This window comes from Cupressus sempervirens, chromosome 7 (assembly GCF_028749045.1).
Source record: "Cupressus sempervirens isolate cs-2001-9-10 chromosome 7, ASM2874904v1, whole genome shotgun sequence".
NCBI classification, from domain to species: Eukaryota; Viridiplantae; Streptophyta; class Pinopsida; order Cupressales; family Cupressaceae; genus Cupressus; species Cupressus sempervirens.
In genome coordinates this window covers 676,163,502-676,176,081 of record NC_143124.1, presented here as the reverse complement: position 1 = coordinate 676,176,081, position 12,580 = coordinate 676,163,502, and the positions used below count along the sequence as shown (strand labels likewise).

General features: G+C 36.3%; 1 protein-coding gene across 1 annotated transcript in view; it reads right to left on the bottom strand.

The window, feature by feature from the left end:
• Positions 1 to 764: 764 nt before the first annotated feature.
• LOC149548467 (calcium uniporter protein 1, mitochondrial-like) overlaps positions 765 to 12,580 on the bottom strand; it is a 48,032-nt gene continuing 36,216 nt past the window's right edge. Inside the window, exon 2 of the mRNA XM_089792529.1 lies at positions 765 to 1,854. Within this exon, the coding sequence (XP_089648655.1) occupies positions 1,402 to 1,854 (453 nt within the window). The 3' untranslated portion in view covers positions 765 to 1,401. The remainder of the gene's footprint in view (positions 1,855 to 12,580) is intronic.

The window sequence follows — 12,580 nt, the reverse complement described above, 5'->3', positions numbered from 1 at the left end:
TATCCAAAAGATGAAACCTTAGCTTTAAGCTCCTAATTCACATATGAAACTACACCAAAAATTTTGTCAAAATTCAACTTGAGAGTTTAGGAGTTCTAGGTGCACAAAGTTAGCCTAAGTAGCTATTGGGAACTCTCCTAATGTCATTCGGAAGCAACTATTGGGAACTCTCTCCAGTGTCATTCGGAAGCAATGTAAATTGAGACGTTCAAAACCACACAAATCTTCATGATGCATGTCATTCCATAATTTTATTATTGTGTTTTGGAGATATCGAGTCCTGTGTTTGGGTGTGGCCCACAGACAGGATTTGTGACATACAAATTGAAAACTCCTTGTTTTTCAGAAAAAAATATGGGGGATGACTCAAAGTTTTAGGGAAATGAGAAGACTCTTGAGAGCATCAAAGTTCGCAAACGCATTCTACAAATGGCCCCATCGAGGGACATAGAAACACTTCCTAGAGAGAGCGTCATACTGATGTCCCCGTGTCTGAAGCATACACAAGACTATAAAGTGACATTTAAGAGTAACTGATGTGATAAGTATTTCCATTTCCTTTTACCCATTTGCATAATCAATCAATCGCAGACATATCGTGAGGACAAACCTGTCAAAACGGAGGTTTTATTTCATTAATTGTTATTTTGCGTCATGCTAATCTTACCTTCTTAATTTTCAATATAGAGATGTATCTTAGTTGACTTTTCTAGATTTAAAAACATATCAATAAAACTATTGCACAAACCCGATTACGGAACTCCTTGCAGAAAATTCAATGTTGAAGTCCTTGCCAAGAAGACTTCAGGTATATGACTTAATAATTTTGTTACAAAGTGCGTCAGGATGAAAAGTTGACACATTTATCCGAAATATTACAGCTCTTCCGGATCGAGGAGAATCTTGGTTTCACCATTTGACAATTGCAGGCCAGTGCCAGACCTAACCAGAATCTTTCGTCACACTAATTAAAATGTTCTACATCAGTTCTCCTCATAGCCGCCTATTGCAAAACAGTTGGTAAGAACGAAACAAAGCTTTGCGAGAAAAAAGTTTTCAAATCATTCTATAAATGGTTGAAATTGTTGTCGAGATACAATTTGAAGAAGCTTTTGCATTACAATAGGAGGTAAATGAGCCTTATTGCCTAAACTGAATTTCTGATTTCAGATCTTCCAAATTTGGAATCCCTTGACTCCCAATATTAGAAAATTCAATTGAAAGTCTTGAAGAGACAATACGTAAAGGAAAGGTCAATATCATTGAAGCAATCGGTGCCCGCAATGTGTACTATGTTATGTTAGTCTTGCTTAGCTCCTTTGTGACAATGAAATACCCACTGAATAGCTGAAGCAAGCACAGCTTCCCAGGCAAGGATGCACAAGTCCTCGTAAAATAAAATTAGTTACCAAAAACTGCTCTCTTACTATGTTTGTGATCCAAAGGACAATTACAGTGTTTCTGCAATTCCAAAAACCTACCCACGTCAAACTTTCTCTTCTTGTAAAGCTTCCTCTGCTTGGAAAGAAAAAGCCTCGTCATCACATCTTGATAACTTGGATCTCTTGATGTCATGAGAAAATACATATAGCCTAGAAGTAATCCACCAGTTGTGACAAAAAAAGCTATGGGTTCCATGACATCCCAGGAAAGCTCCCAAAATGTCAGACGAAAGAACAATGCGGTCTGCATGGATAGACAACATAAACCTGTCCACAAAACAATGCGAACATGCCTGTGTGCAATCCTATCAATTTCTTCCTTTTCTTTCCAGAGCCTTTCCAATTCCTGTCTTCTGTGATCATCTTCTGGTGCCAATGCAAGAGGAACTGCATTCATCACAAGCTCTGCAACCTGCAAAAAGACTCCTTTAAAAAATTCTGATACAGTAGACAGCATAATTCGAAATGACACGGTAACAAGTTCTGCCAACAAAATGTGTCAGGTCGAGGACCTGGAAAACATTCAATACAAATAATTCCAGTATGTTTGAAGTACATACTTTGCTTGGAACCCTTTTGTTGCTCAATAAATAACAGAGAAAATATTGTTTCTAAATTCTTATTAGCAAGTCTTTTATTGCCTTGAATATCTGACAATAGAATTCTGAAGGCTTTTTGAAAGGTAAGCAAATATCCTTTTCATCTCCATATGCCCTCATTTCCTCCTAAGACTAACATCATATTTTGTATTTCAGAATAGATAATTACAAACTATTTACAGTAATATTTCAAATTCAGGGTTGTGAATCTCATACATAAAATAACATGACTTGGACAACAAAGGTTAATACAGTCAGAATCAACTCATAACTGGACTTTTAATATTAAAAAAACAGGTCAAACAAAAACAATGACTAAATAAATTAAAATATTTGATTTAAAACAGCTAACACAAAAACATGAATTAGAAATTCATTATTTATAGATAAAAATAAACAGATCTTGTTCAGATCTAAATAGTAAAATCATAAAATAAGCAGAAAGGGATAATGCACTGCACGATGCACCAAAACAACAATCAAACTGCAAAGAGTACAATAGAACCAATTATCTTCAACAGAATACTAATGAAAATATCTCCAGAATCTGCATAAGCTAGGATTTTCCTCCACTAACTCAGTTATAGGGATTAAGGGGTTCCGCCTTTAATTTGTGGCTGAAGGGGTTTCGTCTTTGATTTTGCACCTAGAGGGGTTTTGTCTTTGATTTCAGGACTTGAGGGATTTCGACTTTAGGCTGTTAGAAGCATGATTCATATCCCACAAGGGAAAATAATAATATAAAATATCATCACCACAATGACTCTTATTAAATCTAAACTTATTTTAATTTCAATTTAAATATTACTAATTATTAAGCAAATAGCAGGCATCCTTTAACTTGAGCACTGTGTTTTTAGTAGGTTTTATTTATTTTAGGACTGCCACTACCCAACATTACCATATTACAACAATCACAACTCCAGAAACCTTTATCCACTTCAAACCAAGACAACGTAAACAAGGTTCCTGTGCACTAGAACAATCTTCAATAGTAAAAGTCACTAATCCTGGTTACTACATCATCCTTTCTTCTTTAATGACCTTATCATCATATGTGTAAGCTTCGACATCATGAGCAAAAGCCTCTTCCAAATCTTTGGTATGAAGTTTATCATTACATTTGTTGATCATGAGACCCCATGACCCTCCCTCTGATAAATAATTTTTCAAAAACTGTATCAGTGCAGATAGGTGTTTACAGCAGTCATATATTACCCCAAATTTCAACGCTGACATTGAGTATGTGCACACTCAATGCTCTTTTCATATCACCTCACTCAACTTATCAAACCAAAAAGTCCTCTTTGTATCGACAGGTATTAAACAGCTTGAAGATAATACAGTCAAAACAAGTATTTTGCCATAGCTGTCTTTTTTCTTTTCTTTGGTAGGAAAAATGGGGAAAAAAAACGTTCGCCAGAAACCTTCTTGCATCATTCCCAGAAAAGGGTGGAAAATGATTCTTCAATTTCCTTTCTTTGGTTGTCTCCAACGGGTGGGGAGACTTAAGAATAGGTGACAGTAGTACTGAGATGGGCAACAGCATTCTCAATGACCCACAGTCTTATGGATCTTCGCAGTTAAAATGCTCGCTAAAATGTGTATTTCAGTGGTCTTTAATATTAAACCTCGCATATTTTCTCTTTCAAAATGTCAATTTTTAATTTAATACATTCTATAATTGAATTTTACAACAACAAAATGTTTCTTCAAGATTTATAGTTTACTACTTTCTAAGTTGTAGAGTTTTTGCCATGTTTTTGTCCAAGCATTCACCAGTTGAAAATTTCGGCCTTGTGTACTCTCCAAGTTCAAGTCTGTGAACTATGATCCGAACATGCATCTCAATTCTTTACATTTCAGTCAAGCTTTGGGCTCCATTCAAAATGCCTTAAAGCACCATCTCTTCCTTTTGGACTTACAAGTCTCAATGGCATGAAGAAAGGAAACTGATGATGCTAACACTTAGCACAGCACACCGAGGAGTTGTCATTAATTGGTAACCGATGAAAAGAGAAGTAATGTGCTTACTGTCTCATGACCACCGGTAGACATCTACACCAGTCAGATTAACTGAGAAGCTGAGGACAAGGCAGCGCACAAACAAAGGCAATGTGTTAAGTCATAGTCAGCATGGCAAGTCACCATCAATGTAACACAACAGTGGGACACACACTGCACTGTGATGTGACTGAAGTTAAGTTGGAGCGGCGGAAAGAAGAAAGGACAGAGGCTGTATGTAGGACTGGCAGAGCTACCAGTCTAGACCCTACGAGTAGGTGTCAAAGGTTTTCCATTAACAAGTCAAGACATGCAATTCAAAATTTGAATGCATCAACTTTGGGCGGATGTTTAAAAGTTTTTGCATCCACAAGATTGTTAACATGTATAGCTTGGAAACCTCATTATTGAAGACATATGTGGCGAAGGATTGTTGAGTGCAGATCAGAAGAACTGAGCAGAATTGAGAAGATAGTAGAATAGACGAGCTACTGCAGACTGGTCACTGCAAATAGGGCAGAGTAGAGAAGAAAAAAGGTGATACAGCAGATATCACAAAGGAAGCCAACACTACGAGTGAAGATCAAGCCATCTTCAAGGTATACACTGGAGATCTACAAGGCAAGATGTGCCCCTTATTTAGATCAATCTTTTGATTCCCCTTATTTACATCAATCTTTTGATTTCTTTCTTACCATTGTAATCAGTTGTAAGCTCTTGACCCGGCATGCTTCAGTTACAAGCATACTGTAAATCCTCTTACAAGGTACCTCCTAGAAGGAGAGTATAAAATTGTTTAACAATGTAGCTTTAAAAGGCTTATGTGATTATCTTTTGTGTTAGATATCTCTAGGGGATTATTGTGATTTTATTCATTTAATTGATCCACGGTTGAAGTCATCAATCTCAAACAAGAGATTATTGGATTGAGTTGAGATCTAAATAAAGGAACTATTTTCCAGGTGTGGTCGGGTCTCTCTCCTGAGTAGGAGGGTGTTCCCACGTTAAATCTCTATGTCTCGGGAGTTTACTTGTTTTGATTTACCTTATATTTACTTGTTGCTATTCTGGTTTTAGAAAACTTAACAAATACCTCTCCAAAAAAAATTGGGCCTCCTACAAAGAATAATATGGTCATTGGCAAGCACAACAATAAATACATCAAACTATTTCATAGCCAAACCTTTCCCAAAAACCAAATCTACATCTACAAAATCATCAATAGTCGCACTATCAATCAAAGTTGTCAACCTTGTGGCTATAAAACTCCTTTAACTCTCAACGCATGGTGCTCTGGTAATGTAAAAAGTACCAAGAGTGCCTTCTACGATCATCTCTTCTTCATTGCTTCTGTAGTCTATTTAAATAATTATAGCTTTAGACTTAATATTTTGGTCATTGAGTTCACCTCAAGATGAGCCTCTCTACAGTGTATTTGCCCCTTCCCCAAGCACCTATATACCCTGGCTCCCATGGCTCTCCACAAGAAAAGCATAACTTCTTCCTCCAAAGCTCGTTCTTAGATTCTTGACTCTTGCATATATTTTGGAGGCAATGCTATCAATTGAGGGGTATCTTTTTAAAAGGATTTGTCATGTTGCTCCATTTATGCACTCTTGGGGTGGAATTTGTTCTTGGTTGTGTTGCTAGGAGATGCATCTCGGAGACCTAGATGCATCTTATATGCCTAAGACCTTGCCTAAGAAGTCTCTAGTCCCAAGAGACTTTCACTCAGTCTCCCAAAAAATCCCACCATCTCCCATGCAATATGTGTCATCCTTGACACAAATTAAAAAAAAGAAAGTTAACTTAAAGGTTAAGCGCACTAGGAAGCTGCACTAGGAAGCTACAAAATATACATGCCACAAAAGGGAAAGTGTTGAAGATTATAGCTGTGACAGAGATCTTTAGCTTTGACATTGCCATGTGATTTAAATTTTATTCAATATGCCTTCATTTTGGCTTATGTTGAAATTGAGATAATACCTTTGTATTCTGTCAGCAGCTAGAGAAGGATTTATGATTTATATTTCCATCATATTCATTTTTATCTTTCTTATAACCAAGTGAGCACAACATGCATCCAAGGTGTGCTAGGTGTCTCACCGTAAATATTTGACATTTTATTATATGAAGAGACTTGCAATTGGAAGATGAAGAGACTTTTAGTGATGATATGAAGAGTCTCTCAATTCAAGATATGTATGATTGCTTTGTGTGATGAGTGTGTGTTCAATTAAAAGCATGTAATCTGACCTCTATTATTTAATAACAAAGGTTTTTTTTTGGTGTGGTTGGGTTTCGAGTTGGAGGGTTTTCCCGGAATAAATTGTTGTGTCTTATTGTATTTTATTTTGTCTATAATTGTTTATTTTTGGGCATAAATTTAACATGGTATCAGAGCAGGTTAGATAATAGCAAACAAGGGAGTTTCTCTTGTTCACTAGTTTGTGTATCTGTTGCAGATTGCGTAAGTATTTTGTAGGCAATCTGTATGTGTTGAATTATTCAGCAGCGTTAGAAATCATTTATCTCTGAGGATGCCTGGTTCACATTCATTGGTGATTCTTTTTGGTTCCTGTTTTTTATCTGAGCATCTTTGATGGTTTAATTTGTACCTCCTCATCATGCGCCTTATACTCACTTGAGGATTATCTTAGTTTTGGCTCTTCTCCTTCATCTCTCTCTGTGTATCTTCTCTCTTTGTTCATGTGATGAGGAGGCTCCTTCCTTTCTATCTTGCCAATTGTCAGACTGCAGTAGCGTCTCTATTTTGTTGCAGTGGTTTATCTTCTCCTGCAGTTGTATTATGTTTTCGTAAGCTGAGTCATTTCTTATGTGTTTATCTTCTCTCTTTGTTCATGCAATGAGGAGGCTCCTTCCTTCACATCTTGTCAATTATCAGGCTGCAGTAGCATCTCTGTTTTGTAGCAGTGGTTTATCTTCTCCTGCAGCTATATTATGTTTTCGTAAGCTGAGAGTCATTTCTTATGTGATCTCCATTCGCACTTTCTCTCTCTTGCATACTTGGTTTTTTTGGTGACATGGACTCAGACTTCTTTAAGCTCAAGTCGTCATGATTACTTGGCATCATCCTTGCTGGCAGTGTTCTTGTCGTTTATATTGTTGTGTTATTCCTTACTTGTGTCGGGTTATTTCTTCCATGAGCCAAAAATGCTCAAAAGAAACGGTTGTTGGTTGGTCATTCATTCCCTCTTCATTTCTACTTAAGTTTAATGCTAACAACAAAGACTTTAATGGTGCCGATATTATTCTATTGTTTGCAGGCTTGTTTAGCAGATAATGCTGAGACAGTTTGGTCTGTGGTGTCATCCTGTGTGCAATCGTATTCATCCATATTTCTGAGTCATAATAGTTATCTAAGTTAAGTGGGAAGCATTAAACTGTAGCAAGTATGCAGCGTCTTCAGTGGTACATGTATTAATGAGAATGATATTCTATGTTATCTTATGAGCTCTTGGTTCATCTCCAATAAGTATTTTCTGAAAGATTTTAACAGTATTATAATAATGGTTGCAGATAAGTATTTTTGTGTTGTGTGTGTGAGTAGTGCTTTGAGATCCTTTCTATATTGTATTGTGTGTGTATCAGCATATTGTCACAAAACATCTCTGTGTTTGTTATATGATCATAGTATGATAATTTAATTCAAGTGTCAAAGAGTGTGAAAAGGGAAATCAGAGGTATGTGTCTGTCTTAAACCACAACGATGGAAAAGATGGGAATTCAGATTGAAAGAAATTCTTCTCCAACTTGCTTTGTATTTCATGGACGCATTCAGTTTAGCAAGTTGCTATGATCATCATATGAATGCTGATCTGTGTTTATTGCTCAATATTATTATAAAAGATTATTGTGTATTGATCCATATTTGTGTGTGTCGAGACCCTTCTCAAGAAAGATTAGACTACAAAGCGATGAGTATTCTATGCTTATATCTTTGAATGTTGATCATGAATTTTTGTTATATCATTGGGAATAGTATAAGTTTTTAGCATTGATCTCTATATTTCTCTTCATTCAATGAATTACTATTAATCTCTCTTGGTTGCAGGATGGATCAAGAAGCAACAAGATGATGAGATATTACATGCAAAGTCATTAAGACTATAGAAATTAACATGAGGACACTGCTTTCTATCATGGGGCTTAATTGGTTACCCAACTTCATTAAAAATAAAAACCTATTCATATCATCTTTAGACAAAGAAATGACAATCAAGGAGACTGTTCAGCTGCAGAAATCAGATTTGAGAGGGAGCTTGCGTGACAGAGCAAGAATGCTTAATTCTTCGCAAGCTTGTGTGGCAATGTGACTGCTAAAGCTCCCTACTTGGTCAACTTGAAATCAGCACTCTTATTATGATAATCAAAGCAATGAGAATGCTGCCCCTAATGAAAGGGTCTTTGTTGAGAGAGAATTCAATCATTCTTATACATGTTGATGAGTTCTTTGTGAGAGAGAAGTTTGAAGTGAACTCCCTTGTTATTGAGTTCTCTGCAAGAAAAGTTTGAGGTGAAATCTCTTGTTCTACCCTATACAAGTAGGTATGGATCCACCCTCTACAAGTAGTCATAATGCAAGTGCATTCTTCTCTAGGAGAAGTTTGAGGTGAATGCCCTCATTCCACCCTCTGCGAGTAGATATGGTGGACCTGCCCTCTGTGAGTAGGCATGGTGGAAACGTAATCTTCTCTAGGAGAAGTCTAAGGTGAAAGCCCTTGCTCCACCCTCTGCGAAGCATGGAAGTCATGTGTGCAACTTCAAGACTTTAATCTTATGCTTTTATGGTTCACCCTCTAGAAGTAGCTATGATGACTAGTGTTATGTTCAGATAACAATGTTTTATTGAGAAAATACGTGATGAGGATTTGTTATTGACATTTTTTTGCTGCAACTATGTTTGTCTGCCATACTAGAGATCTATCTCTTGCTTAGAGGGGGTGTTGAAGATTATATAGATTATATCTGCATTAGATATCTTTACCTCTAATATTACCATATGATTTATTCAAGGTCTTCATTTTGGCTTTTGTTGAAATTGAGATAATGCCTTTGTAATGCATCAGTGGCTAGAGAAAAGATATATGGTGATATTTCTGTGATATTCATTGTATCATTATTATAACCAAGTGAGCACAATGAAGCATCCAAGGTGTGTTGGGTATCTCACCCTAAATATCTGACAGCTTATTATATAAAGAGACATGCGTTGGGAAAAATGAAGTGACTTGCATTTGGAAGATGAAGAGATTTTCGCTTATGATATGAAAAGACTCTCAATTCAAGATATATATAGTTGTATTCTGTGATGAGTGTGTGCTCAGCCGAAAGCATTGTATTGGACCTCTATTATTCAATAAAAGAGATATATTTTGTGTGGTTGGATTTTTTCCCTCAAGTTGGAGGGTTTTCCTAGGATAATTGTTGTATCTTATTGTTCTTCATTTTGTATATTGTTGTTTATCTTTAATTTTGGGCATAACTTTAACAGGAAATAGGAGTCAGTGCAAGAAATGGTCACTGCTAGTCAACAAGACCACAAGTATTTACCATTTGATTATTTGCAGTCCAATGCAAAACTCAAAAGATATTCATATTTTTTGTAATCTTTGAATATTCCTATTAATTCCTTTATGAAAAGTTTGTGGTATCAACTGTACACAATTGGGTGTCTTCTACTAGGAAATTAGGAGTCAAGAACTTGGTTTCGATAACACATTTTCTTTTTTCATTCTTGTATGTCTATATTAATATTATATCTATGATCACACATAATAGCAAAAGGATTTGCAATGTTCAAAGAACCATCTTGTTGGTTTGGGCCCTTGCCTTCAGTTTTCTTATGCACTTTGTTAAATTTGATTGATTCCTATGAAGTTTCCTTGCTTTTGATGAATGTTTTTGTTCTAAAAAACCTCTTTGCTCCTTTAGTACTATAGATCTGGATTGTTGTAGGGTATTTGATACTTTGTTTTTCTCTTGTATGTGTAACAAGCTTTTAAAAGCCTGTGAATATGTTAATGTGCATCATTTTAACTTGAAATGTCTAAAGTACCTGTACAGGGCAATCAACACTTGCATCCAAGTTTCCAAAGCTTGTCTATGGATTTTAAGCTTGCATTTGGAATTCTAAAGCTCATCTAGGGCATTTGAGGCTTGCATCTGAGTTTACAAAGCCCGTGTAGGGCATTATTGAGAGAAAACGGTTCATACATAGCCTGCAACATTAACTCCAAAGCACATCTTAGGCATTCAAATGCGAAAACAGCCCTTCCTAAGCTTGTTGCATGAGTTTGAAAGCATGTCCTAGGGCACAAGTGTGAGTTTTTGATACAAATACATAACTCAAACTTGTCATATAGGTTTAGAAGCCTATTCAAAGGCAGAGTCATTATTCTGCAGCTTGTATTCATTGCCAAAAACCACATTTTTCCTCCCATCGGTGTCGATTTTGGATTGCATTACATCTCCATTGCAATCTCAAGCATTTACAAATTTGAATGAGTTTTTCTTGTTGCTATTCCCTTGCTTTTCATCCTCCATCATGGACATTTGCCAAGAATCTCTTATTGACTCATGAAAGCATTTATCTGGCAAAAAAATTTAATCAATTTTTGTTGCCAACGATTTTTTTAGTGGCGAATCTTTGCCAATTAGTGATTCCGTCTCTTTGGGAAATCGTCATTTGGTGAATAAAAACTACATATGGGGTAAACCACATCGCCGAGATATTAAATAATCTGGGTCCAATACCAAGCTAATCGCTCATTTGTTTACACATAATTGGTCCCAAATCCTGGTCCAATTGCAAATGTAATCTACATTTAGGACACAGTTATTTTAAAATTTTCACTAGCCTTTCCCTAATGTTTTCTTATTGGACAATGTTATTTCACCCTTATAATAAAATAATATTTTCCCTTGGATTGAGCAGCGCCTACTATTTGACCGACACGTGTCTCCAACTACCCTCGCTGAGCCAAATATCTTATATTTTGGGCTTTGGGACATGTGTCCTAATTTTGGGAAGAATTAGACTTTATGTTATAACGTTTAAAATTAGGCCCGAAGTAGAGTTGAGGCCATTGACTTATCTTACATCGATGGTCTTAGATCAATTCCTTTCACCATAAAAATGATAACATGAAAAGTGATGACGACCAAGTTGGCAATAGAAAAGGACACACTATTAATTGAATCTTAATGAATTGGCAGACTACAAGTACATTGTACAATGTACACTTGGCATGTGGGCCATGGACCACCTGTGACTATAAATTCACCAAAAAAATTAAATAATCTCTTTGTAGCAATCGATAGACTAGCTAACTATATTAATATTTTGCACTATATGAAACAATTAATTCACCTCTTACATTGCAAGAAAACTTTGTCAATTTGTACATGCATTCTAAGACTTTGAGCTTGTATGTAGATTAGATTGCTTTCAATAAAAGTAGGTTGTTTTGAGACTTTGTGCCAATCCAAATTGTGATGTGATGACATTTTCTTGAATTGACTTGAGTTTTATGCTTTGTGCAAGACGGATTTGAAATCAATCTTGCTGACTTTGAGCTGCATATTATGTTTGAAACTTTGAAGTTATAGTTTGTTCGCAAAATTGATCTTGCAAACTTTGAATTGCTTATCAAACCAAAAGCTATTGTATTACACACATATAAGGAGGTAATTCGCAGACTTTATGTTGCTTTTATTTTCACAATTTGTGTATACAAGGGGAAACACATGTTGGAGACTTAGAGTTGCACATACACTTCGTCCTTGATTTCAAAATATCATAAGGAGCCATGGAAAAACTTTGAGCTTTCATGAGTTTCTTGATTACATAAGATGCTAGCATGCTAAAGGTTACTCTTATGTCTAATCTTCTTATCAAAATTATTGCTCTACAGATGCTCTGTAAGTGAAATACACTATTTCTTTAACATTGTACTGCAATAGTTGTTGGAATCACCATTGTCATTACACCAAAAGCTCGAACTATCAATGAACGTCACAACAGCCAAAGACAAGGATCTATGGGAGGCAGTTAAGCACATGTCACAAATCCATCGATCTACGCTGAACAGCACATTCACATAAAGGGGACAGAAGCGCCAACCTCCCAACAATCTCCCCCGCAGCATGATCCGAGGGATTTGAACCCGTAACCCAACGCTCTGATACCACTTGTTGGAATCACCGGTGTCATTACACCAAAAGCTCAAGCTGTCAATGAACGTCACAACAGCCAAAGACAAGGATCTACGAGAGGCAGTTAAGCACGTCACAAATCCATCAATCTATGTTGAACAATACCTTCACCTAGAGGGGATGGAAGCACCAACCTCCCAACAATAGTAACATCTACCATGAAATAAGATAATAAGATGAATGTCCCGCCCTGATTAAGCTTAGTGTAAATAAGTAGTTTAAGTGTTTTGTTTTTCAGTAGCAATAAGCGAGGGAGCCTTCCTTGAGAAGTAGGAGAGACTTTGTCTCACATGTTGT